Source organism: Malus domestica, chromosome 14, assembly GCF_042453785.1.
Source record: "Malus domestica chromosome 14, GDT2T_hap1".
Classification (NCBI taxonomy): domain Eukaryota; kingdom Viridiplantae; phylum Streptophyta; class Magnoliopsida; order Rosales; family Rosaceae; genus Malus; species Malus domestica.
In genome coordinates this window covers 28847763-28873349 of record NC_091674.1, presented here as the reverse complement: position 1 = coordinate 28873349, position 25587 = coordinate 28847763, and the positions used below count along the sequence as shown (strand labels likewise).

The 25587-nt window shown below is 38.2% G+C and overlaps 5 protein-coding genes across 8 annotated transcripts; 2 read left to right on the top strand and 3 right to left on the bottom strand.

Moving 5' to 3' along the window:
- The first annotated feature begins 697 nt into the window (after positions 1-697).
- On the top strand, positions 698-3247 carry LOC103455425 (glycine-rich RNA-binding protein 4, mitochondrial-like). Of its 2 annotated transcripts, none has more exons than XM_008395008.4 (5): positions 698-844; positions 1595-1748; positions 1844-1912; positions 2196-2302; positions 2599-3247. In XM_008395008.4, the coding sequence occupies exons 2-5, from the start codon at positions 1604-1606 to the stop codon at positions 3019-3021; spliced, it is 744 nt and encodes a 247-aa protein (XP_008393230.2). In that variant the 5' UTR covers positions 698-844; positions 1595-1603; the 3' UTR covers positions 3022-3247. The 2 variants fall into 2 exon arrangements, with proteins under 2 accessions (XP_008393230.2, XP_017178017.2); XM_017322528.3 differs by having other exon boundaries at positions 766-878.
- Positions 3248-3860: 613 nt separating this feature from the next.
- LOC103455424 (COP1-interactive protein 1-like) lies at positions 3861-8258 on the bottom strand. Its single transcript, XM_008395007.4, has 3 exons — positions 6308-8258; positions 5417-5838; positions 3861-5118 (listed from the first exon to the last, which is right to left on the bottom strand). Exons 1-3 carry the CDS (start codon positions 7194-7196, stop codon positions 4084-4086), a joined length of 2346 nt encoding a protein of 781 aa, XP_008393229.2. The 5' UTR covers positions 7197-8258; the 3' UTR covers positions 3861-4083.
- Positions 8259-10570: 2312 nt separating this feature from the next.
- On the bottom strand, positions 10571-14398 carry LOC103455423 (uncharacterized). The gene is made up of 9 exons (XM_008395006.4): positions 14153-14398; positions 13643-13758; positions 13360-13417; positions 12915-13064; positions 12423-12633; positions 12010-12055; positions 11324-11444; positions 11159-11231; positions 10571-10956 (listed from the first exon to the last, which is right to left on the bottom strand). Exons 1-9 carry the CDS (start codon positions 14220-14222, stop codon positions 10722-10724), a joined length of 1080 nt encoding a protein of 359 aa, XP_008393228.2. The 5' UTR covers positions 14223-14398; the 3' UTR covers positions 10571-10721.
- Positions 14399-15047: 649 nt separating this feature from the next.
- LOC103455418 (ATP synthase subunit gamma, mitochondrial) lies at positions 15048-18619 on the top strand. The gene is made up of 9 exons (XM_008394999.4): positions 15048-15326; positions 15892-15935; positions 16043-16195; positions 16525-16638; positions 16730-16857; positions 17384-17506; positions 17599-17718; positions 17887-18008; positions 18151-18619. Exons 1-9 carry the CDS (start codon positions 15229-15231, stop codon positions 18218-18220), a joined length of 972 nt encoding a protein of 323 aa, XP_008393221.2. The 5' UTR covers positions 15048-15228; the 3' UTR covers positions 18221-18619.
- Positions 18469-23945, bottom strand: LOC103455417 (respiratory burst oxidase homolog protein A-like). Of its 3 annotated transcripts, XM_029092517.2 has the most exons (15): positions 23601-23736; positions 23243-23517; positions 22561-22717; positions 22384-22432; positions 22108-22221; positions 21597-22010; positions 21015-21401; positions 20817-20912; positions 20588-20703; positions 20402-20504; positions 20116-20298; positions 19863-19994; positions 19607-19735; positions 18764-18854; positions 18469-18679 (listed from the first exon to the last, which is right to left on the bottom strand). In XM_029092517.2, the coding sequence occupies exons 2-15, from the start codon at positions 23430-23432 to the stop codon at positions 18570-18572; spliced, it is 2271 nt and encodes a 756-aa protein (XP_028948350.1). In that variant the 5' UTR covers positions 23433-23517; positions 23601-23736; the 3' UTR covers positions 18469-18569. The 3 variants fall into 3 exon arrangements, with proteins under 3 accessions (XP_028948350.1, XP_028948348.1, XP_028948349.1); XM_029092515.2 differs by having other exon boundaries at positions 23243-23945; XM_029092516.2 differs by having other exon boundaries at positions 18776-18854; positions 23243-23945.
- Positions 23946-25587: the final 1642 nt, after the last annotated feature.

Sequence of the window (25587 nt, the reverse complement as noted above, 5' to 3'; positions counted from 1 at the left end):
ATTAAAATTGATATAAAAGTCGTCAAAATAATTACGTGGCCCTCTGCGTGTTACAATTGTACTTTGACATATAAAAACATATAAAAAATAAACGGGCTGTGGTTAATTTGGGCTTCGTCCACATATAAACAGATATTTTGAGGTTCTTTAAAAGATAGCTGAGGGAGGAATCTCGTCGGATTTTTTTTTGTGAGAGAATCGGATTTTTTTGGGACTCAAAGAAATTGATATAACTTATCAAATGATTCGAGCTATTAAAATTTGATTTAAGGTTATACACAGAAGACCCTCTAAAAGTTATAATAATTATAATTGTTGGATCAAATTTCAATTTCCCTGATCATTTGATCCTTGAGCTCAGTTCCTTTTGGTCCAGAGGGGATCCGGCTCCCTTTGTAAGGATCTCGAGATCCTCAAATCACATCCGTTTATCGTACATTGTACGGTAAAAAATCATTGTGATTTTTTATTATTTAAAATTGAATATAAACAGAATCTGATTAAAACTAGTCGCACAATGTAAGATGAACGAATATGATTTGAGGATCTCGGAAGGATAGTCTCTCAAGATAGCTTGCCTGGCCGTCCCAGAAACCATATAACAACCCAATATAAACGTCCCACGTGGAGGAAGTACCGCCCAGTAAATATCCACAAACCATCTACGTCATGCCTCTAATCCAACGGCTGTTAATTCGGCCCCAAACTCGACGGATCAGATCTCCCAGAGCTCTCCATATATCCGACTCCTCCCATATTCCACATAAACCCTATTCGAAATCAAAAACCTTAGGGTTTTAGTCGGTCCCCTGAGAGCAGAGTGACGGAGTGAGAATCGGACAAGGTAAATCTCCGGCGACCCTTCGCTCCGATCTTACGTATGTTGTTGTTATGCTTCTGATGATTTCGATATCTTCGTTTGATTTGGTTTCTGTTTCCCTTTCTCATTGCTTTTCGATTCGGGTTTTTGTTGAATTTTTCGAAGGGATTTGGGGTTTTTGATATTTGCATGTGGGGGTTTTGTATACGATCCGTATGTGGATTTATCTGCCTCTGTGTGATTGTAGTTTCTAGGGTTTTAAAAGTGAAGTTTTGATTTGTGGAGTTCATGGATGCTGCGGAACGGCTGAACTTATTTGTGTTTGCAGTGGGAAATTTTTGGGGTGTAGTTTTTCGATTTATTGAATATCGAGTGGAAATAAAGTGTTCTGCTTTAGATTTTTCGTTTGGTTTTGTAGATTCTTCGAAATGGGTTTTTTGAAGTCAACTTCATTTGAATCATTTCCCTGCACTTTCTTAAGAACCAAGGAAAATTTAATTTATTTTTTGTGATTTTGTAACCCTTTTGAAGTGCGGAACTGCTGTTCTTATTGGGTTTGTTTTGTTTCAGTAGTAGTAGATGAAGAAATTATTTTCGATATCGTTGTGAGGGTATCTAATTAATCTGTCTTTTGTTATGTATTATTTAATCACGACATTTGTGTTAACATGTTTAGTGTTCTGCCACTTTTCGGTACTGGTGTTAAACAGAATGATTGCTGTGTTACGATAGAGATTTGTTTATTGAAGCTTGTTGGCTTGTGCTTTCTTTTAGGTGATTACGATGGCTTTCTTAAGTAAAATTGGGAGCATACTTAGGCAGACTGCAAACAAGCAGATCAGGTCTGAAGTATCTCCTTTCAAACTGTCCATCCATCAAGCTATAAGATGCATGTCATCCATGGGAAGCTCAAAGCTCTTCATCGGAGGTGATTGCAGAATTCTTCAATATTTCCAAATATGATATCCCTCTTCTCATGTTGCCTGATTTTGTGTTAAGATGCCCTCTGCTTTTATAATGCAGGTGTTTCGTACCAGACAGATGACCAGAGTCTGAGGGAGGCTTTTCAAAAATACGGTGAAGTTGTAGACGGTATGTAATTAGTACTTGGACTTCCAGTGGCTTTTCATTTAACAGGATTGTCAAGTGGGTCAGATGACTGTCGAATGCTTAAGACTTGGTGAAGTGTGGATGCCGGCTTCACTTCTTTTGTGATCCCTTTGTTTTTCTTTATTGTGAACTTCTGTTGTTGCGTCATGTCTCTCCGTCATTCCATTTGCATTCTCTGATGATGATTCTCACATTTTAGTATCCATACACGTTTTGTAAAGTTTGAAAGAATGTCGGATGCTGATTGACCTGATAAATCTTGCAGCAAGAATCATCATGGACCGTGAAAGTGGTAGATCAAGAGGATTTGGATTCGTGACTTTCACTTCTAATGAGGAGGCAGCTAGTGCTCTCGAGGCCTTGGATGGGCAGGTAGTTATTCGTTGTTACGTTCTTTCTTATTTTTGTTAAATGTTATTGGTTAATAGTTGTTTATTGAAATCGTTTGTTTATTATATACGTTGACGAGTAGTTTTGAGTACTGAATCAATGTCTGGGATTTAAAATTTAGATACTAGCAGGTGAAACAATACATTCAATTTTGAAACATTAAAATAAGACAAAACGTGTTTGTAACATGAAATTGCATTAGTATAGTAGTCTTATGAAATATTAACTGTTATTCATATACCTTTGCAACTGTAAAATTTTGTCTGAAAATCCTGTAGGAGCTTCATGGCCGACGAGTAAGGGTGAATTATGCTACTGAAAGGCCTCGCCCCAGCTATAATAATTACGGTGATGGTCAAAATAGTTATGCACCTGGTGGTGGATTTGGTAACTATGGACCCGGTGGAGGTGACAGCTATGGAAGAGGAAACACTGGATATGGTCCAGGAAGCTACAACAGTCCAGGAAGCTACAACAGTCCTAGCAATTATCCAAGTGCAAACACTTACGATGCTCCCAGTGGAAGTAGCAACAATTTTGGTGTTGGTAGTGGTGATAACTTCGGTGTTGGTGGCGACAACAGCTTTGGCACTCCTGATGCTCCATTTGGAGAGAACAAACCTGGCTTTGGCCTGGATGATCCATTGGAAGCAAACGATAGGGACGATAATGACGCGGGTGACTTCGCCAAGAGGGCCTGATTATAATTATTAGATTTCAGGGGCAAAACTTAGTTTGCTTCTCCGGCAGTGCTACAAGTAGATTGTTTTCTGTTTATGTTACAGCCATCTAATCTTTCCTTCCCCCTCTCTCTGAACTATTTTATTTCATTTTATGTCGTATTTGCCTGTCACAATCTTCATGCACGTTTGTGTGCGCTTTGTTAATGAAGGACCTTGAATTGTGGAAATAATTGTTGATTCATTATCTTCCTCTTGAAATGTATGCCAAGTTGAAGGAAGGAAAGGTCTTAGGTTTGATTCTTGCCAGAAACGATTTTGAACTATATTGGTGCTACCTCATTATGAGGTTAAATTTACCCCTTCTTCTTCCTTAGTGTAAATGATATCGTTTGTTCATAAAAAATAATAATAATTAATTAAAAGGATTTGAAAATTTTGAGCTTTAACGAAAATAACAAAATAAAGGATAAAGTAAATGTTATCAGTATTTATTTTTAAGTGTAAAAATGAAGTTTTTTGTTAAAATGAACAATAATGAAAATTGTTCGTTAAAGTTTTCAAAATAAATGGTATCGTTTGTTAAAAAAATAAAAAAATGTTCTTAGAATAAAGATAGCTAGCTATGGCTCCTACTCAGTTTTAATTTTCCATTCGTCTATGAGAAAGACGATAAAGTAGTAAACTTTTAACTTTAAAAGGGGTTTCAAAAAGCACATTAGACTGGTGTGTCGGTCTCTTGCACTCAAGTTTGAAACCCTCTTTGCCGCTTCCTGACGTCAGACTAAAACCACCTCTCCGTATATTAGAGTAGTTTAGCACAGAGAAAAAGAGAGCAAAAGGGACAGAAACATGGAAGGTGAGGCAGAAATGGGAGAGTGCATAAAACTGAAAATGTTGGAGCAAAGTTTCTGATGATTCGATAACGAAGGCCTCGATAAGCTTCGGTAATCAGTAAACACCAACAACGTTACAAACGAATGGCGTATTAGCTTTAGCTATAGAATGAATACCTAACCTCTTTCTATATTCTCATATTTTCTATGAATCTATACACTGCAAAACTTAATACCTGCTTTTGACTTAACTCACTTTCTCATCAATTGACCGGAACCACCTTTGTGCATTCAGGACCACCGGAGAACCTTTCTTGGCCTTCTCCACAATCTGCATTATCAACTGTTTCTCCATCTCAGAGTCGGAATCATCGCTATTCTCCCCACTGACAGATGAATTCTTTGAACGCCGAACCCTGGAAATGTGCTCCTCATCTGAGATACTTGCTTTGCTCTTGAACAAAAGGAGATCATTACCTCCGGCTTCCTCTTTACTGGAACCAAAATGTTTCGCAGAACCATCTAACCCATCACTTTGAGTTTGACCGGGGCTTTGAAGCCTGAATGTTTCAAAAACTTGACAAGGTGAATCATCACCTATGGTTTCCTCTTTACTGAAAGCAAGATCCCCCACGGAACCATTCACCAGTTCACTTTGAGTTTGACCGGAGCTTTGAATCCTGAATGTTTCAAAAGCTTGACGAGGTGAATCACCACCTGTGGTTTCCTCTTTACTGAACTCAAAATTCCCCGCAGAACCATTCACCTCTTCACTTTGAGTTTGACCGTGGCTCTGAGCGCTGAATGTTTCAAAAATCGGACAAGGTGAATCCTCCCCTTCGGATTCACTGATCTTCATCAACTCTTCGTAAGCCTCATTGTACGCATCTAAAGCTTCTCCCGATAAGTTCATGACTAGAGGCTCTTCTGTGGTTTTGCATTTTTCTGCAGAATTCGTAATCTCATGGATTGCGGAATGTCTCTGATTGTCTGATAAGTCTCTCCAAGAATCCTTGTGCTTCAACTCTGCGATTTGGACCTTCCTTTGGCTGTTTTGTAGAGCCATCTCAAGCTCCTGGACACGTTCTTCCAGTCTTGATTGGATAACTTCATGCAGACGCAAGCTAAGCTCTCTGGGAGAAACTGCATAGTTTGCACAGTGATGATCCGTAGAGGTGCTGCTTGCCTCTTCGTTAGACCCGGGTTGGCCAACAGATAACCCACCAACCAAGTCAGCTCTCAGCTCACCTTGAGCAAAATCTGCCATTAAGTTTGGGTCAAGCTGCACAAATTATCAGCTCTGTTAGCACTTAAATAATCTGCTGAGATCACTACATTAGCCAAAAAGTGCATTTGAAATATAGAAAACCCGTAATGCATGGGTTCTATGGGATTAGCATTCATGTTCTAGAAAGACACGATACTAGAACTGAAACTTCAGTGCAGAAAATCATTTACATGGCCAAACGGATATGTAATCAGTGAGATACTTGAACCCAATTAATAAAGATTCAATGCAAAACTAAAATGTAAAGATGTGCAGCTTAAACATAGGAATACAAAGACAAACACACACTGACCTCAGCAACATCGATGGATCTTCTCTCCGGAATAGAAGTGTTCATGTTTAGCCCCAACCTCTCAAGTTCAGCTTCAAGCTCTGCCTCTATTTTACTAATCGACTCTGAACTCTCTTCTGCTTTCCGGTCATATGAATTTTTATCATCATATTTGTCCATATTCTGTTCAGTAGAAAAAGAATTTGGCGCCTTACAAAAAAGGGAACTGTCACAAGTATCTTGTGCACCATAATTCTCATTAGCTATTTCCTTCACTGTTACTGAATCTTTCATTTCAAGTTCCTCCTCTAGATCCTGAACCAAGTTCTCGGTCTGCTTCAACAAATCTTTCAACTTATCAACTTCTCTTTTATTTGCTATAAAAGAAGATATTATGCCAATAGAAATCCCAAGACAGAGAAGAACTGCTCCATCCAGTGAACCTGATGAAGGGAAAAGCATTAGGACATGAACTGAGATAAGTTAGAAATACTGCACACAAATAAGTAGCAACCGGGAAATTGAGTGAACATAAATTTCAGCTTCTACGATTGGTTGCAGTCATATATGCATTTGGGACCTTGATTAGTCTCTTGGACTTAATAACTTAATAGAGCCATTAACATATAAACAAAAGACTTTTCCCTTGATTAGCAACCTAACAACCCCAGAGAATATACATTTTCCCCTCTTTCAATATAATACCATATTTCCTAAGGAATTGAATACGCCAAGGAAAGGACAGAATACAAAAGAAAAAATTTAAGCAAGAATACATGCTCGAATAGCCTCTAAAGTCTAAAACGAAGATAGGTTACCCTTATGAAGTGGAATTTTAATCGAGAAACATCTGGATAGTATTGAGAATTAAACCAAAAATCAATTACCCCTACAATAGGAGAAGAGGACTACCTTCAGAATGTAAGTGTTTTCCATTGACCAATTTACTGGCACTGCTCAATTTTCCTTTCCTCCCCTTTCCAGTCTTACTTTTCGTCTTCCTGGGCAGATCCAAATAACCAAGTTTTGGTGGTGGAGGAAACCCACATGTATTTTCATTAGTTTCCAAATAGGCTTCCTTATGCAGCTTATTTTCCTCGACCCCAATCTGAGCTCTGAAATGGTCACCACTTGCTCTGCTGATAATTCGGTTTCCATCAGTCACAAACAATGGTCTCATACTTGGACTGGATAGCGATGGAAGGGTAAGCAAATGTTCCACTTCAGCGCGCTCTTTATATAACTGAGCCATAAGGCAACTCTCTAAGGAATTTACTGGCTTAATCGCATGCCCATATGAACGCTCAGTTCTAATAGAACTTTTGTTCCTCAGAGGAACACGAAAAGAACCTCTTTCTCCACTTGAAGATTTAGGCATAGTGGCACCAGTACTATCATCAATATCATGACTTATCCAAGCCCCATCCCCATTCTCATTTTCATTTCCTGAGTATTCCGGTGACATATGTGATAAAGAAAGTACATTGCAATCCTTGTACTTCACCAAGCCTCCCAGCTTTTCACCATCATACCCGCTAGTAGAAGCCACTTCTGTCCCACAAGAACTTTCTGACAAGTAAGCATCTGAAGCCTTTTTGCTGTCGTTAGAAACGTCATCACCGACTTTCTTTCTGTGTCCTAGTCTGTGTAAAGGGTGCCTTGAGGATTCAGATTTGTCAAGATTTGCATCCCCAAAAGGAAAATTTAACAAGCCATCTGTACCCCCATTCTTGGATATGTTCTGCCAATACTTGGTCAAATATCCAGCGCCTGCCGCTGCTGCAACAACCCACAAGTCCATATCTTCTCTCCCTTCGAAACCAGATTCCACCGAGGAAACTTTCCTCTCTTTCAGTTCTCAATACCAACAACCCACAACCAAGAATTTGCCAACTTTGAAGGGGGAAAATGTTTGAACCTAAGGATCAAAACCCTTTATTGTTTCGGCACAATCGGTTATGAAAATGCATGCTTAAGCTAGCAACCACAGATTTGTGGAAGTAAAACAGCTGCACAATTCAAAAGAACAGAATTCCCAGCATTCAAAATCCGGAAGATAACAAAGATACTACTTCTGAAGAAGAACAAAACGGTGAATAGGTTTCATAAGGCAAGTCCCAAATACAGAAAAAACCTCAGCTTCTGCAGCAACAACCAACTGGGGAGCCAAATTCCTCAAAAATCACAGAAGATAATCAACCAAGAGATACAAGAACAACGGCATATCAGAAGCAAGAAACCATTTTTAATGCCGAATATCTAAACTCTACCCAATACTAACAGCAAGTTAGCAACCTCCACGCACTGAGAGCTCATCAAAGAACAAACCTCAATATCTCCGAAAACGCGAATAATATCCAAGAAATTCCAAAGATATCGAAAATCTGAGCTATACCCAATTGAAAGCAAGTTCTTATAGCCGCAGAAAACCCATTTGACAGACCGCCATTGGCAAGAAGGTGAAAACAGCTGGGAACTCTTCGTCTTCTTGGCGATGGAGGAGAGAGAAAACAAAATCAAAAGGAGAGAGAAAGAAGCTTACTTTAACGAAGCAGTGAGTTCGTGAGGCGAATCTGAGAGAAACCCAGCTTTTGGAAGATGGATTTTCTGAATCTTTGAAGAAGAAATTGGAATCTCCGGAGGAAGATTAACCAAACCACCCGTTTGCTCTGTTATCTACAGAGCAACACACCTCACAAACCCACGTTCTTTTCATTTGATAAACCAGGGGATTTTTTTCCTTTCATTTTTTCTAAAAATGAGAAAAGATCGGAATTGTTGGGCATCTTCAATAATACTGATTAAATTTTTATTTTAACTTGCCAAATGACGCACATGTTTGCTAGATACCGCTTCCAGCGATACTAACTATGAGCTCGTTCGATAATACTTATAAAATGACTAAAAATGTTATATGTCTAATACTTATTGCAAAAGACGTAAAACTTATTTATAGAGTGAGTGAGATTTGTCAATTGTATCTTAATAAAATTTGTCCATTGAGAAAAACAGGTAAAACGAATTGATCCGTTTTTTTTAGGGAATTATAACGAAAAGTTTCCGGTACTGTTTATTTTAACGAAAAACCATATTTTTACATTAAAAAGTCAATCCTGGTACTATTTAATTTACCATTTATTTTATTATTTTCGTTAAAACTTAAAATTTTCAATCCATTTTCATTAGTTATTCCTTTTTTCCAAGGTTCTAAAAAACGCTAGGCGTTAGTCGGGCGGCGGGCTAGCGCCTAGGCGACCTAGGCGGATTTAGGTAAATTTCTTGTATATCTTGTAAATAAGTGCATATTAACACCTAAAAAAAAAATTATACTTGTATGAATAATAAAATAATGATAAAATGCAAATTAGGTACACTATTTCCATAAGTATTGGATGAACTTGTAGTAAATCCAACATTTGCAAATTAGATACACCATTTCCATAAGTATGCCACCATGAAACCAAAAAAGAAAAAAGCACGCAATTAATAAAAAATAAAAAATAAAAAACCTCCTAGGACCGCCTAGCCCGTTTAGCCCGCCTAGGCCCAACCCGATTTTTTCGCGCGATTTGCCCAAAAACGCCTCAGTTGCTAGACGCCCAGCGCCTAAGCGCCCGCCTAGGGCGTTTTTTAGAACACTGCTTTTTTCTATCACTTCTCTTAGATATTAACGTCCTTTCCAAACAACCACCAAACAAAGCATGCGTATTGATAGAATTGGTGAAAGATAAATACCAACCACTTTGTTGACCTCTATATCTTTTCTAAAGTTAGAAAAATGTCACATTCACAAAGCTTGTCAAACTTTTCTTTTGTTGGGGACATGCAAGTTTTTTTAGCGTAATTTTGTTCATCTCTCTTGAGTGATTATTACTCTGTTTATCATCGTTAGATAAGTTTAAATTTTGAGATTTATGTCTATCAACTACACATATCTTAAAATTTAAACTTGTCTAACAATAACAAATAAGGTAGTTAATATCACTATCACTTGAGAGCGGTGAACAACATAAAATTAGGTTAGATTATGTGAAAAGGACAGAAAAGGTAAGACACTTTCACTCCAATCCTAATTGGTTTGAGAGCAAGCAATCCCACATGGATGGAGCCCTTGCCACAACAAATGACACTCGAAACTGCTTCACTTTCCACCCAAAACCAAAGAAAGATGATAGAAAGCAACTGTTTAATTAATAATGTTGCAAAAAAGGTGCACTTGAATTTTCAGGATATTGATGTTTTGTCAAAAGAATCCGGATTCTCTTTATGAGTATCTTGGAGATCCGTGAATCGTGTCCATTTATTGTACATTGTGCGGTCATAAATTATTTTAAATATTTTTATTTAAAATTAAACACAAACAGTACCTGATAAAAACAAACCATACGATTTACGATGAATAAACACAATTTACAAATCTTCAAGATCCTCATCAAAATGATCTGGATAAGATCCTGTTGGTTGTCAAAGGTCCTTTTATATTTGGTATTTGAGTGAATGATTCAGAGGGCCAAACACCAGCTATTTTAGTTATTTATCACATAATTTTAATTATTCGAGGTGAGAACTTTTTTCGCAATTGGAATATCATTATGACGGTGTTTTAAATTCAATCACGCATTGTCATGTGAGAAAATGCAATTTGTTCGGAAATGCATTTACCTTCGTGACATGCCAAATGTGTGTATGGAAATAAGTTTATCTGGAAATCAAACTTGAGGAAGATGATCAAGAGACGAAGATTGGAAGTGGGAATCACACACAGAGGTCATTCCTGCCATGTTATTTATGCGGTATTCTCTTAACAAAATGCCACCTTGCCGTAAAAAAATGGATCGACGCCGGACATTAACCGCGATCACCTTGCACGAACGGACATTTGTTTGTTCGGGTTCCATTTAGCAGCCAGAACGGTAGCAGCACTTTAGTAGAAAGAAACTCAAGAGTCTACCCGACAATTGCTGGTGGTGGTGATGGTGGCGGTGATAGAAGAAGAGATGCTGCCGCTACACAGCCAGCAGGGAGAAATTGTTCATCCAACCACCACCATCCAAGGAGAGAATCCGCACGATGAGGGCGCTTGCCCGACGTTTTGGAATGGTCTGACAGAACAAAACCCTACATCGGCTTCAAAGCCGATGACCAAACCAGAATACAGGCAAATCGGGAGGGGAGTGCGTAAAACCGATGTTATAAGCTGTGCACTACCAATTCTCTTGTTTTTCCTTGGAAAAAAAAATGCAATTTATATGTGTGTATGTACACGTATTGCACGAAAGCACAATGAAAGTCTCGGCAAAAGAATTTGTGCATATGTTTCCAGTTCTCAAGCGGCTCCTTGTAAAGGTGAACCCTTTTTCTCCACTGACACGCTAGCAACTTCTCGAGTGTCATCGTTGCTCAATCCTTCGTCGAAATGTTCTCTGAGAAATTCCACGGCCATAAACGTAAGTGCTGAAGCTGGAACATACCATGTAATCCTGGGGACGCTACCTCTGAACATCCCTTTTGCACCTTCGGCCCTCCATACGTTGTGAATTGCATCCAACCAGCCTTTGTACCTAAGGTTCAATACAATATTAGATGGAACTGGACAACCCTTTTACTATCTCCGTCTAACTTCCATGCAACAAGTAATATACGGAACCATAGACAAATTTCGAACATGAATATTGTGTGGAAATATCACACATATACCAGGTTGGATTCGGAAGGTAATTTCAAAATAATACCAATAAAAGTAACCTCAAACAGAACCGATACCTCAAGGTTGATCCTTGTACTTGCAGTCGTGTTTTGATCACATCCAAGGGAGTGGTAAGATACGCACTAATGCCTAAAAAAATCAATGCAAGATAAATTACCCTACAGAAAAAACTAATTAATGAACTCGACTATAAAGTAATGAAAAATAAGCAAGATACATACCACCAGCCAATCCTCCTAGTACAAGCCCCTCGACAGAACTATTAAAATGGAAATTTGGATCCCGTATGTATTTTTGCTTCCCATGCTCTGTCAAATCTTTCAAGCCTTCGTAAAACATAACCTGCATAGCACACACGAAATCAAATTTATGATACACCAGTGATCGAAATATAATGTTTGAAATTTTTAGACAAAATAAAAAATAAACTAGGGTGGGGAAATGCATGTTAAGGGCTGGTTTGATATTGCTGTGCTTTGAAAAAAAACTGCTTCTGCTGTGCTGTGAGAATAAACGGCTGTAAAATAAAGCCGTAGAGTGTTTCGTAAACTTTTTTGTAAAAATGCTTTTGAAAAAAAAAAAGCAGTATTATAGTGTTTGGTAAACTTTTATGTAAAACAGATGTGAAAAAAAGCCGGTTTTTCAAAGCTGGGTTTTGCAGCTTCTTGTTTTTGGCTTTTTTTTCACCCAAAACTGTGAAAAAAAAACTGAAGCTAAATGTTTACCAAACACAAAAAAAGCTTTTGATACCAACTTTTTTCAAAATCACCTCAGTACCAAACCAGGCCTAAGAGTGGTGAACCCTACTTGAATAAATTTTGTTATTAGGAGCTGCAACCCCATTTTCCCAATATTAAGAAGCAACAGCCAAAAGTTAAGATATACAAGCGATCTCCGCCCAACCTACCATTAAACCAGCAAAAGGCACGTCCCTTGCCAGTGTGGACCAGTATCTGCCAAATGAAAGAAAAAATAAATCCACAATTAGGCAGGAACATTATGGCCATAATTCGTATGTGCATATGCATGCCTGAGTGTGGCTTATCAGGGTTGTGTTTTGGTTGCATTCATGGATGGCTGTAAGCAGGCAATAGCTAACGTTACTATTGGACTCATAATGAAACTGGATTGCATTTAGTACAAACTCAAATTAAGCTAGTCTGTTATTTGTTTTGTTATAAGAAACACATGTTTATTAATGAAAAATTGGTACAAGGATGATGGACAGGATGGACAAGAAAAGAGGGAAGGCGGAGCGGGGAACACCACATGGAAAATATCACAACATGAAAGATTAGAGGGGTTGATTTAGAGATATACCCTGCATATAATCCTCTTAGCCCCTGCTCCTTCCATATTGAGCAGCCAGCATGGAACATCCCAGTATAGTAACCATACATTTGGCTACCAGGCTTCATAGCGATATTATCTTTCATGACAACAGAACTCCAAGAGGCCATCGTGCCTTGAACCTGCATGCGTTGCTTCATCACTTCACATGGAACATATACAACAGAACCAAGTGTATCTCCTGAAATACAGAAAGAAGGAATACAGGCATTTTGAGTCCCCTGAGGCACATGATGGCTTAAGAGTCCACAATAATTCAAGTTTCGAATACTACAACTGAAATCCTAAATGGGCCTCCATATGTAACAGCCTAGCAACAACAACATAATCTGAAGTTCTGAAGACAATTGATGAATACTGTTAACATTTAATTCAGCATATTAACAGCAATTGCTTTGCAAGAACCTCACATGAAATCAGCATGAATCAGATTAAAGTTTTGAGAGCTACAGAACAACTTACCAACAGCTCCAGCAATGAAATGTGCCCAATGTCCCTCAAGATTTGGATGTGATTCTTCAATCCACTTTTTGGTCGACTCTATGACACCAAAATATGTTGCTCCAGTTGCAAGAGAACCAGTGACACCCGGAGCTATACCCCTATAAAAGCCTACATAACTTATTAGTTACGAACCTAAGAAGAAGTAAACATGTACTCAGAGACTGCACCAGCACTAAACCACCACAAAGAGAAAAACGAATCCCTAGGTTCAGACTTTGGAGTCCAAAACTTATGAATAAACGCCTGGTTGCTTATATTTTTTATTTTATGATAAAAAAAAATATATCTAATCAATTTATACATGTGGGAAAAGGCAGTGTAAACATTTTACATGCAAACAAACAGGACTACCTCGTCAATTGTGAAAACAAAAAAACTGCTTCAGAAAAGGACCAAGATGTACCTCTTAATCCATCAGCTACCCAGACCGCTCGTACCATCTGAAGTATGGTCTTCGGTTTCTACAAACACAACATAAATCAATAACTATTGCATTTTCCAGATAAGCTACGAAACATTTTAGCACGAAAATAAAATGCCCGACCCAAAACTTGAAAGTTTATTTTCTTACATAAAGTTAATAAATTTAAATGCCATTCTCAGGATTCCATGCCAAATAATTGAGCTTTACACAATACAATAGGGCATGAATTTACATCTATAACATCTTTACTCTATGATCGTACCTGACTTGCAGAGAGAATTGCCTGGCTCTGAATGCGTGTTTTTACGGTGTCGACCGGATGCATCATTCCTTCCCCAAATGCTCCAGCAATCGCTCCCCACAGAAACTCCCTCATAACTACACTCACAGATTAAAAAGACAATTAAATCAAAGGAAAACGAATGAAAATAGCTTGAAAACTTTAAGTTTTAACGATAAGGACAAAATAAAAGGAAACGTGAATAGTACCAGGATTGATTTTTTAGGGTAAAAATATGGTTTTTCGTTAAAATAAACAGTATCGTAAGTTTCCCTTAAAATTCTTTTAAATCAAATCCTGATTTATTTTCTTCCCCAATAATAATTTTTCATAAATAAACAGATATTTCCTTTGATTTCTGCCGCTGGTTGAATTATTCTATTTCAATATTTAAATCAAGAAAATTAAAACTGTGATTTTAGCTGCATCAGAAGCCATGAAACCGTTTAATCGAGATGATCGAAGCGGAAAATAGCGAAAAGCAATGCTTACCGAAGAAGTGTTTGTGATTCGTATCCGATAGGGCATGCCGTTCGCTCGAATTCGAGCTCTGTGTCGCCATGGAAATAGCTCTGAGCTCTCTCTGATCTGACTGGTTAGGGTTTAAGGGTCTTCTTTTTCGGTGAACGGTTTGTGGGTATTGGGCGGGTTTTAGCTTTTAACGGTACCAATTTTCGCACGCACTGACTCATGCCATGCCACTCACGTCTGGACTGGACCAATGACATCAATTTGTGTATCCGGACTAATAAGTTTGAATGTATTTTAAAAATGATTGAAAGCGCTTTACATAAAAATATTTTTAAAACAATTTTTAATAAAAATGTTAGTAAATTATAGAAAAAAGTACTTAAAGTGCTTCTTATAAAAAGCACATAATTGTTGTTTCTTGTAAAAAGCACTTAAAATGTTTTTGGAACCTATAAATATTTTCTCTAAAAATATTTTTAGTTATTTTAAAAGGCGAGAACGCTGCCTTAACCATCAATACGAATGTGACAAAAATAAAAAATGTCACAAACCATGCCACTTAGTATTATGGTCTAGTAGTATTTCTCTTCACTTGTAAGTAATAGGTCTTATATTTGATTCTCGCCAAAGACGAATTTGTATTATGGTCTAGTAGTATTTCTCTTCACTTGTAAGTAATAGGTCTTATATTTGATTCTCGCCAAAGACGAATTTGTATTATGGTCTAGTAGTATTTCTCTTCACTTATAATTAATAGATCTTAGATTAATGATCATCGCCAAAGACGAATTTAAATCATATTATTATTTGCCCATTGTGAGGGTTTAGCCTTGAGTTTTTAAGATTTGACAGGCCGGGCCTATTGGGCCAAGCCCTGAGTTTTTACCTTTCTTAATTGTGTTAGCCGTCTGCACTCAGCAATATTCAGAATACGACGTCGTTCGAAACCGCAACCTCGCAGGCACATTACCTCCGGCTATCAACGAAGCGGGAGAAAGTGAAAACGCACAACTGAGCTCGCAGCTCTATTTGTTATCGGATCCCAACAGCCTGTTTCTAGGGTTTCCAATCTCCGATCACCACCAATCCCCAAATCCATGGCGATGGCTGCTCTCAGACGAGAAGGGAGGCGTTTCACCCCTTTGATCTCTCCCCATCCGATGGCCGCCGTCCGATCCTCCATCATCACAGCCGAGTACATTCTCTATCCAAATCCGCCGTTTTTTATTTATTTTTAATTCGTATCATTTTGCCTGCATTATACTTTTTCGTTGCCGTCTGTTTGGATGCCGAGAAAATTTGAGTAATAGATAAAAGAAAATCTAATTTAGGATGGATTTTGTTAAATATATATGTGTGAAGAAATGAAAGATCAGCTTAAATTTGGGAGTGATTCAATTTGTTTGTGGAAAGTGAGAACCTTGAACATTCCTGAATTTTTTTGGCGAATAACAAATGGATAATTGAATCTTGTTAAACGGATACTACTGCAGATGTTAGGATTGTATGGAAGGCTGAAAGTATTAATTCACATAAGACGGCCATTAGAATTTAGCGAGCGTAAATTTTTGATGTTGCTCGGTTTTAATTCGTTTAAAGAGCGCTGAGCGATATCGTTTAGATTAACAAGAGAAATGCAGGAGACGATGTGTATGGTGCATCACTGAAAGTCAACAACTAAATTACTTGTTCTGTATGTCTTGCTATCGTTTTCCGTTGCTTATGCCTTTCAACAACTAAATTACTTGTTTGGTGCACAGGGAGCAGGTACCTTTGGGAGTGCGCTCAATTTCAACTCAAATTGGTAAGAACAATCATCATGTATTAGTTATTATTTTATCCTCTTTTATTTCTGTTTTCCCTGCTTTGCAAATGGTGACGCGGTTAATTTGTAATACTTGGTGAGTTCAGTTAGAAACCGGATGAAGAGTGTGAAGAATATCCAGAAAATCACAAAGGCAATGAAGATGGTTGCAGCCTCAAAGCTTCGAGCAATTCAAGTTAAAGCTGAAAATTCTCGTGGCCTGTGGCAGCCTTTCACAGCACTTCTTGGCGACACTCCCAGTATGTCTAACAGCATAATTTCCATAGGTCAATTTATATAAGTTATTTGGTTTCTTTACATTTTGCTTGTTCTTGTTAAAGACATGGCATCTTTGACAGCATACTCAATCTAGTTGCATAGTTTAGTTGCAAACAATTTTTCTGCAGTTTTTCTTTATTGTAGACTACTTAATGGACTGTTCCTCTTGCCAAGTCCTAGTGCTTTACGGAGGTGTATTTTACTCTTTGGTCCCCAACCCGCCCCATTTTCCATGCTTTCTAATTATGCACATTGATATTCTTGTAAGTTCCCTCATTGTCGTTGTGTAATTTTTTTTTTTTCATGCTAGGCGTCAGCGTTAAGAAGGATGTTATTGTTACCATCTCTTCAGACAAAGGTTTATGTGGTGGAATTAACTCTACCTCAGTCAAGATAAGCAAGGCCGTGCACAAGTTGAATGCTGGTATTTCTTGGAAGCTTATTAACGTCTGATGTCTGTTAAGTTTTTATTTTACACACATTAATATATATTTTTTCCATTGAAACTGTTGTAGGTCCTGAAAAAGAGACAAAATATGTCATTTTGGGGGAAAAAGCAAAGGCTCAGTTGATTCGTGACTCTAAGAAGGACATTGAGCTATGTATAACTGAGTTGCAGAAGAATCCTTTGAACTACACCCAGGTTAGTATGTTTGAGTAAAGAAAGTAATGTTTGTGTTGTGGGTATGAGCCCGTGCGCTTACCTATGCGGTGGTGTTTGCTTAAAGAACCATTAACACACTTGTCCAACCTATGTGGGACATTAGCTGCATATTGGTTTTATTTTGTCTTTCACATTGTGTCAATGTTTAATAGCGTTGCATACATGACATTTAGAGTCATAGGGGATCCAGTTTGGCTCTCTAGATTAGCTTTCCAAGAGGTGTTTAAAGAGTCATGAATTAAGTTAAAGAGCCCTTTAAAGAGTCTCTTGGAGATGAAATTCCTTAGTTTGGCTCTCTAAACTAGCTTTCCAAGAGGTTTAAAGAGCCTCTTGGAGATGAGAGCACACGGTTCTTTATACTTGTTGGTGCCTATTAAATTCTTTTTGATGAGTTCTCTTGCCAGCTTTATACGAACAGAGTTATTAATGTGGCAGTTATACATTTTATTAGTTATCAAATGTAAAAGTTCTTACCGTCATTTGCGTGTGCCTTTTGTCCTCTCAGGTATCTGTCATTGCTGATGACATTTTGAAAAATGTTGAGTTTGATGCTTTGAGAATCGTCTTCAACAAGTTTCAGTCAGTCGTCTCATTTCTGCCAACTGTGTCAACAGTATTATCTCCCGAGGTAATAGGAATGATTCAGTTCAATTATTGCACCTCTTTTTCACTCATATTCATGTTCTGTTGTACTGGGCATTTGATACGATGTTCATACAGATTGTGGAGAGAGAATCTGAAGCTGGTGGAAAGCTTGGTGACTTAGATTCCTATGAGATTGAAGGTGGTGAGACAAAGTCGGAGATACTTCAGAATTTGGCAGAGTTCCAATTTTCATGTGTAAGTTCTTTCGTTGAGGTTAGAGGCCTCGTATTTTCGTATCTGTTGGTCAAACCACTGACCTGGTTGGACACTTAACCTCAAATTGCATTCGTTGGGGTATTGTCCTAAGATTAACACTTTTCGGCTCGTCTCTATAAATGTTTATATTTTACTACATTTTGGCAGGTCATGTTCAATGCAGTGTTGGAGAATGCTTGCAGTGAGCAAGGAGCAAGGATGTCTGCCATGGACAGCTCAAGCAGAAATGCCGGAGAGATGCTTGATCGCCTCACACTCACTTATAACAGGTCCCCCTCATTCTCCACCCCCAATTTCTTCGAAGTCCTAGCTAATCCGTTGCTGTAGACATTTTTTTTTATTTGTTGACTTTAATATCGTGTTCCACTATAAACAACTGATCTTTCTTGGTTATATGGTTACTTGTTCCAGAACTCGTCAAGCATCTATTACCACCGAATTGATTGAGATTATATCAGGAGCATCAGCACTGGAGGGTTAAGTTCATCTGACGGTGACGAAATAAAATTGTGTTTTTGAAGTAAACATAAAACGCAATTTTCTCCGAAGGAAGGTTCATGCATTCTCTTCTCTGATACTGTTTTTGGGATCTCTTTTGCAATAATTTGTTTCTGCAATAGCTTCGGTCGAGCTGTCATGCTCGATTTCATGAACTTGTATTCATGTTTGCATTCTCTCCTCGATCGAAGCCATGCGAGTAATGTTTCCCAAATGAGATTTTGTTCGCGATTTTAAACTTTGTAAGCCGATTATATTCTTTGATTATGTTCTTCGGGACCATCCAATTGGTGGATTTGGTTAAAATTTGCAAAAAAAAAAGGGTGTGAATTCTAATAATTTTCCTTGTGGAATACAAATCTTGTGGAGGTTTTGGTGGAAAGTCTGGTACACATTCTCTCCAACTCTTTTGCGGCGGATGATGGGCCGCAATAGAAAACCCCTGTCCCAAGAAACACCAAAATTTCAGTGTTTAGCAGTATTGGTTTGGAATTCAATGTTTCAATCTTTTATGCTGAGAATTTACATGCATTCTCACCGATCCGTTCTTCTTTGTGTCCCCTTGCTAATTTTGAGAAGATGTTGAACCAGTCCGGTCGACCGAAATGTGTGCGTACCTGAGACATCCATAGAAAGATGTTATATGCATTTGACATCGGAATACATTTTACCAACTTTTGTTTTAGTGCATGAAACGACTGGGGAAGAAAGAGGAGTGTATGAAACGACTAGGGAACGGAGAGGAGGGAAAGCGGAGGTGCTTCTTCTTCTTCCTCCATCCATCCCCTCAGTCGAGACTCCCCTCTTGCTAGACCTGGCATTTTATACCCGACCCGTTAACCCGACTTGACCCGACTTGTTAATATTAGTATTTGGATGGATGCTTAACGGGTCGGGTCGTTAACGGATGAACCCGTTAACAACCCGTTAAATAACGGGTCACTTTGGGTCAACCCGTTAGCACCCATTAGCATCCGTTAGTTGATGATGTTTTAGTAATTTCAGTAAAGTCTTAACAACAAAAAATAAACTTTATGCAAAATAATAATAATTGTTGACGGGTGTTAACGGATGAAACGGGGGATCTGTTAGCTTAACGGGTCGGGTTCGGATGATCAGTTACCTTAACGGGTCGGATTGAACCCGACCTGTTTACAGGTCTATCTCTCGCGCCACGTATCAGAAAATATTGAAAAGAATCTGATGAAACAAAGACTACTGGTTGGGAAACTCTTACCACCAGAAGAGAAGAAGAGGATAGAAATTAGAAAGAAAGGGTTTAAGACAAACGTTTAAGCCTGCAGATTGCTTCTTTAACTAATTATGCAGGGGAAAGCAATGTGATTAGGGATTGTAGTGCACTACTTACCGGAGTCCGGGAGAGAAAATCGGTACCATTTTTCGCGTGATGCAACGCTTGTATAGTGCTTATTAGAACCGATCGCGCATCCCCCTCCGGGTACACACATGTTAAGAAGTTGTGCATCTCCACAAGAGACTGAAGGGTCACCAAAAGCAGTTAGAATTCATAGAACGACATTTTCTACAGAATGGTAAGACTTAAAAGTGTGCGTTATTTTCCAAACTGAAAACGAAATGGTTATCAACGAGAGTCTGGATTGTACCTGCTTTTGGTTTGAGATTGAGACTTCTTTCATGATGTCTCTAAACCAATCAAAGGAGCTTTGTTCTCTTGTAACCCAATAAAGATAGGCTTTCAATGGAGCCTTTCTTGAGCTACATTCTCTGCAACCACTCTATTTTCAAAAAAACATACGTGTTGTTAAGATATTAGAGGCGGCCTAGCGGCTCACTACTAATCAACATCGATACTGTTCCCAACTTAATACAAACGCAAACCAAACCTGAAATTCTTACATGATCACAATGTGGTTTTTTAGCAGCATTGACCACGTCTTTAAGGATGCTAACGAAAGGCGTAGCGCCTATGCCTAGACCGATGAGAACAACGATGTCATACTTGACATGGTCTTGAGAGGCAGCACCATAAGGTCCATCGATGTGTACCTTCGGATAGCCATCGACTCCAGATAAAGTTGCCTGTAAAGATTTCAAAAGGAAAATGTTTGAAATGTCCAACCATTTTCACAATACCGAATTGAGATTTCGGGTTGAATCTTTCCATTTTCCATCCAGTTTTTACCTCTTGGAAAAGACTGTATATCTGATAACTCCAGTCTCCAGCAGTTCGAATGTGAACGCTTAGGTAGTCATCTTCTGGCCCCGAAGTTAAGGAAAATGGGTGCCTGATTCAATGAACAAGGAAGAGAAAGAAACAGAAATCAACATAGATCGATATCCGTAGCGAGTTTGTCAAATGCAGACTTACCATTCAAACGGTGAAATTTGAGGGCATTGGATGAATATGTACATGCCACTCAGGTACCGAAAACCTTCTGGTTTCTGCAATTTGAGGGACAAAACTTTTCCTGGATAAATGCTTGCCTGCACAATTTGGTCACACGAAGGGAAGCAAAGTCCAATCAAATTGTAACAAAAAAGAAGTAAATTTCGATGGTTGTGAACTGATGAACTTATGAAGTACTTCCTTCTGATACCTTCAAAATCTCCACCTCATAAAACCCCGATCTTATGGCTCGGAAAACTCGTTCTCCAGCATATAATACAGCTGGAACGGCAATGTACATCCATGTCTGCTTAACCAAGTTCATAACATACAAAACTTTCTACGAAGTTAAACATTCCAAGCACATGATCTGTTAAGTTGAATTTACCACATGAACTTAAAGGCTTACCGTTTTTTCGGTTGCTTTGTTGGTAAGGAAGAGGAACATGGAGTGGAGAATGAGCAATGCATACACAGGAATGAACAGGTGGTGTGAGTACCAGAAGGCGTTGTAGCCTGTGATATTCCGGACAGACTTTGGCAGCGAAGGCGACTGCCGTCGTGGCCATTTTGTTGCAAGAGAAAATGCTATGGCCATTAGTACTACCATTGCAATCCCTGTTGCCACCTCCTTTGTAGCCAATATTTCACAGTATGATGGCTGATGGTACCCGAATCGGGCAGCTATTGTTTGCCGGAAGACCATACGATCCGAGTCGCTGATTCTTGGAAAATCACAAGCAAGGTGAGAACCTCCATGTAGGATTACTCCTACTACTATCCCTCCTGCAATCATCTATATATAATCAACACAAAATGTACACATGTTAATAATGTGATACATTTGCAGACATTGGTAAGGCTAGTCCGAATCGCTTTCTCCGTAAATGAGAGTAGTTTAAGAGATCGTCTTGTAAAAAAACGAGTGTGCAACAATTATTTTGGCGTTGAAAGGGTTAAGCTACTAGAACCAAGCTAGGATCCAACTTACTTTGTGGAAGTTTATGTTGTCATTAAACGGAATGATGGAGTTTATAGAACGGTTCTTGCGAAGCCACGTGATTGTATTACGGCAAACAGGAAGGAGAATCAGAGCCATGTTGAACTTCAGGGTTTCTGCAGCACCTTTAGCAGTGGATAAGCAGTAACCCATTACTTGAAAAGCTGCTTTACGGCGATACTGGGTGAATTTCCAAGCGAAAAGCGCACTGCAAATGATCAACCAAAGCAAAACTATCCATGCACGCCGCCAGTATGATCGAAATAAAATTTCAGTTTTAGACCTTGGCTCTTCAGTTGGATCAAAATTGTGATGTAGACGACTAAGTCTGATTGAAAAGTGATTAGTTGAAAATGAGCTTTTTGATAAGCTCATCACATTGAAGAGAGTCCTAAACTGAGGGAACTGCAAGTCATTGACAAACATTAGAAAGGCAACAAAATGTTCTTGAACACAATTTAATTTTCAAAGAGAATCGATTTCCACGATTGAAGGTATGTACCTCAAGGTAACTCCGGTTTTCGGTGTCAAGCAATTTCATGACTAATGCAGCATAGTCTTCTGCTTCCTCATGAGTTAAAGACAACTTATTCGTAGAAGCACTTAGTGTTATGATCTGCAAAAGTGCCCAAATGGAAACCAGTAAACATGAAACATGAACACGAAACCAACGATACATCTGTAAGTCACGCATAGCCCGCGTGATAGAAAAAAGCCTCTCGTGTGCGTGCAGCGAGGCTAGAAAAGTGCTTTTCATGACAGTGTTACACAAGAATACCTGCTTAATGTCTTTCTCAGTCACTCTTCCATCCATGTTTTTGTCACACCTGAAACGAATCACAACGTCCTTAAAGAAAAAGTTAAGTACATAAGAAAGGTTTTAATTTCTTGCTCTCTAAGCATCACAATACGAAGATAATTAAGCATGTGATCAAATTTTAATGAGGATTATTACAAGTCAAAGTAAATTCGTATCCTTGAATCGAAGCGAGGGTCAGTCATTAGACACCAGTAACCATACAGTTCGCATTTTGTCATATCGAAATTTCGATCCATTCTTCTTCTTAGAGTCCTTAATAGCTCATTAGCAAACTCCGGCGACTGTTGCATCCCTAAGAAACATGAACCAAAGAACATATCAAAGAAGGAACTAATGTTCAAGAAATACGTAACAACTTACTCGATATATTAACCGATCATATAATGTGACAGTTGATACGTCAATTAAACACAGAAGAGGCCAACATAGCCACCCACCAAATGAATAAAACTAAGGCCAAAAGACACAAAGCAATCAGAGGAAAAAACAAAGAATCACATTTTTGTGCACAAAACAAGATAGAACAACACAAACACGTTCTGCAAAGAATAATTAGAATCAAGCCAAACGAAAAAACATACATAAAAAAAGGTTATTGGTAAAACGCAAAATTTTTTTTTTTTATCAAATCAACGATATTCATATAAAAAAAACGTTAAATACTATATCAAATACGTATACAAAACACGAATCTCAACAAAACTACAAAAGACATAATCCAAAACGGAAAAACTAGAGCGGACAAAAGGCATTCATTCTATTTTAAACGTTAACACATGTAGCAAGGGTAAGATAATTATATTGTATGCTTGCTCACCTATGCACAGACCAAAATCCGACGATTTTATAGCCGGTTCAACGCCGTGTCTGGTCAATGCAAGCCGGTCGAACTGCTCCTCTACATCCTTCCACTTCATCCCACCGTTGGCTGTGATGTCAATAAATCTTAGCCATTCAATCTCATTGGCTGACCCGGCTGTGGACGATGCCTCCCCATTTTCTGCCATATAATGTTGCTGCCGGTTCAGAACTCCAGTTTCATCGTGCGGTTCAGTCCAAATCGGAGAGAAAGACGGAGGGAAAACACTAGCACTGCAAGAAGATGAAGAAGATGATGAAGATGAAGACGGTGACATAGCTGAAACATAGGGTTGGTGAGCAGTTTGAAGCTGTACATGTGCCTCCATTGGTGAGTATTTATTTTTTCCAGTGTAGAAGCAGGTCGAAGCACGAGCAAACCAAAAGAAACTAGCAAATCACTGAGCTATTACGATCCCTTCTGGCGATATCATTCTCGAGGATACAATAAATATAAGAAGGAGCATTAGCGAACTGCGAACATATGGATACCGAAAGAGAGGTTATAGCTCGAACTAGCTAAAGGTGATCAAAGTTTTGATGAGAAGGAAGAAATGTGGACTGCTGTGTGAGGTGGGGGAGTTTTATTTTCTTTTCTGGAAGGAAATGAAGATCGATGGGTGGAGTGCTTATAACTTGTTTGAAAAGTGTAAATTTTTTTGGGATGGAAGGAGAAGAGAGTGGCCTCATTTATTTTGTTTTGTTTGGTATGTACAAGCTAATTAGCTAGGTATTGGGTTTTCTTGTTTAACTGGTTTTGTGTTCTAGTTTTTGGTTTCTTGGAACTTTGGTGGTGGTTGAGTGAGAAAGTTGAGCAAGTGAGAGAGAGAGAGAGAGAGAGAGAGGTTTTGTTAGGGTTGGAAAGTTAGGAGCGAAAAGGAAGTGAGAGAGAGAAAGAGCAGGTAAGACTAGTGAAAAGGTTGTGATATGAGAGAGAGAGAAAGAGAGAGTAGAGAAGGAGAGGGAATGCGGTTAAATTTCACATCAATAAGAGAATATATTTCGTAGAACAACCTAATTAGCTTACAAAATATGCGATGGTAAACGTGTATTTAGAGTTGTTTTTACGTGAGTTGAATAATACTCAAACTTAAAGGAATTTAATTTTTTATGAAAATGTATAACCGTCCACCCAGTCAGACTTCTCTATCCATCGTGTGAGTTTTTCTCACCAAATACATATGAAAATGGCATGATTCACCATGCAAGAAAGGGATTAGGAGAATAATTGGTTATAATAAGTCATGTTTGCCTTCTACTCCATTAATTTGGACCTGTGCGTTGCATGCCTTATATGGGTTATATTTTGTGGAGAAAAGACAAAGGGTGTGCAGGTTACCTAGGCTTTTTATTTATTTATTTTCTGAATTACGCAAACAATTAGCCACGTTACTTGATCAATTAACTATTGACTCGTTTGAATGTACTTTTAAAATGGCAGAAATCGTTTGTAGAGAAAATGTTTTTGGGTTCCAAAAGCACTTTAAGTGCTTTTTCAAGATTTACTTGCATTTTTATTAAGGATTGGTCTCAAAAACATTTTCACCAAAAACACTTTCAGTTATTTTAAAAGTACATCAAAATGAGCTATCTACTTTGCACTTTGCAACATCAAGTTTCCACTTCAACCAACCAGATGTGATTTGCTAATTTTAGTCATTAACTAAAGATTATTCGATGTTAAGTATAAAATTTGTCGCTTAAATGGTTAAGAGCATTCATCAATGCACTAATTCTTGCACTACATGAGGTTGTGTATCAGATCAAGATCATGCTCATATAACTCATGGTAGATTAGGATGTGACTTAATTGTAGTGACCTGAATTGTACGGTTTGGTTCATATAATCAAGTGATTTTTCTTGAAACACTTTGTCTTCTAATAAAAATTGGAAGTAACTTCGCTGCTGAACATTTCAGCAGGAATTCCTGCTTACACCCAATCCCGGGTGGACACGTGTCCAAGTTTTGATTAAAAAAATCAAAACTTGGACACTTGTCCATCCGAAATTGGGTGTAAGCAGGACCTCCTGCTGAAATTTCAACATCGAAGTCTTGTTCATAAAAATTTGGATGTGTGTCTAATAAAAGTGCTTCTAGCAAAAATACTCATGAGCAAAAGTACTTTTTATAAAGAAAAAGACTCAAACAAGGGAAAACTAATGAAGATGACTTGAAAACTTTGAGTTTTAACAATAAGAACAAAATAAAGGGTAAAGTGAATAGTATCATGATTGACTTTTTAATGTAAAAATGTGATTTTTTGTTAAAGTAAACCGTACTAGAAATTTTTTATTAAAGTTCC

Excerpts from the sequence above, each read along its gene's own strand:
- LOC103455418 (XM_008394999.4), top strand. The coding sequence starts at position 15,229 with ATGGCGATGGCTGCTCTCAGACGAGAAGGGAGGCGTTTCACCCCTTTG. Across the intron at positions 15,327-15,891 it reads TCCTCCATCATCACAGCCGA|GGAGCAGGTACCTTTGGGAG; the intron begins GTACATTCTCTA and ends TTTGGTGCACAG. Across the intron at positions 18,009-18,150 it reads CTCACACTCACTTATAACAG|AACTCGTCAAGCATCTATTA; the intron begins GTCCCCCTCATT and ends TACTTGTTCCAG.
- LOC103455423 (XM_008395006.4), bottom strand. The coding sequence starts at position 14,222 with ATGGCGACACAGAGCTCGAATTCGAGCGAACGGCATGCCCTATCGGAT. Across the intron at positions 12,634-12,914 it reads TTTCATTGCTGGAGCTGTTG|GAGATACACTTGGTTCTGTT; the intron begins GTAAGTTGTTCT and ends TCTGTATTTCAG. Across the intron at positions 12,056-12,422 it reads CTAAGAGGATTATATGCAGG|ATACTGGTCCACACTGGCAA; the intron begins GTATATCTCTAA and ends TTCATTTGGCAG.
- LOC103455425 (XM_008395008.4), top strand. The coding sequence starts at position 1,604 with ATGGCTTTCTTAAGTAAAATTGGGAGCATACTTAGGCAGACTGCAAAC. Across the intron at positions 1,913-2,195 it reads ATACGGTGAAGTTGTAGACG|CAAGAATCATCATGGACCGT; the intron begins GTATGTAATTAG and ends TAAATCTTGCAG. Across the intron at positions 2,303-2,598 it reads TCGAGGCCTTGGATGGGCAG|GAGCTTCATGGCCGACGAGT; the intron begins GTAGTTATTCGT and ends AAAATCCTGTAG.
- LOC103455424 (XM_008395007.4), bottom strand. The coding sequence starts at position 7,196 with ATGGACTTGTGGGTTGTTGCAGCAGCGGCAGGCGCTGGATATTTGACC. Across the intron at positions 5,839-6,307 it reads AAAACACTTACATTCTGAAG|GTTCACTGGATGGAGCAGTT; the intron begins GTAGTCCTCTTC and ends TCCCTTCATCAG. Across the intron at positions 5,119-5,416 it reads GATCCATCGATGTTGCTGAG|CTTGACCCAAACTTAATGGC; the intron begins GTCAGTGTGTGT and ends TAATTTGTGCAG.
- LOC103455417 (XM_029092515.2), bottom strand. The coding sequence starts at position 23,612 with ATGGAGGCACATGTACAGCTTCAAACTGCTCACCAACCCTATGTTTCA. Across the intron at positions 22,011-22,107 it reads AAAACCGGAGTTACCTTGAG|TTCCCTCAGTTTAGGACTCT; the intron begins GTACATACCTTC and ends AATGACTTGCAG. Across the intron at positions 20,505-20,587 it reads CAAATTTCACCGTTTGAATG|GCACCCATTTTCCTTAACTT; the intron begins GTAAGTCTGCAT and ends TCATTGAATCAG.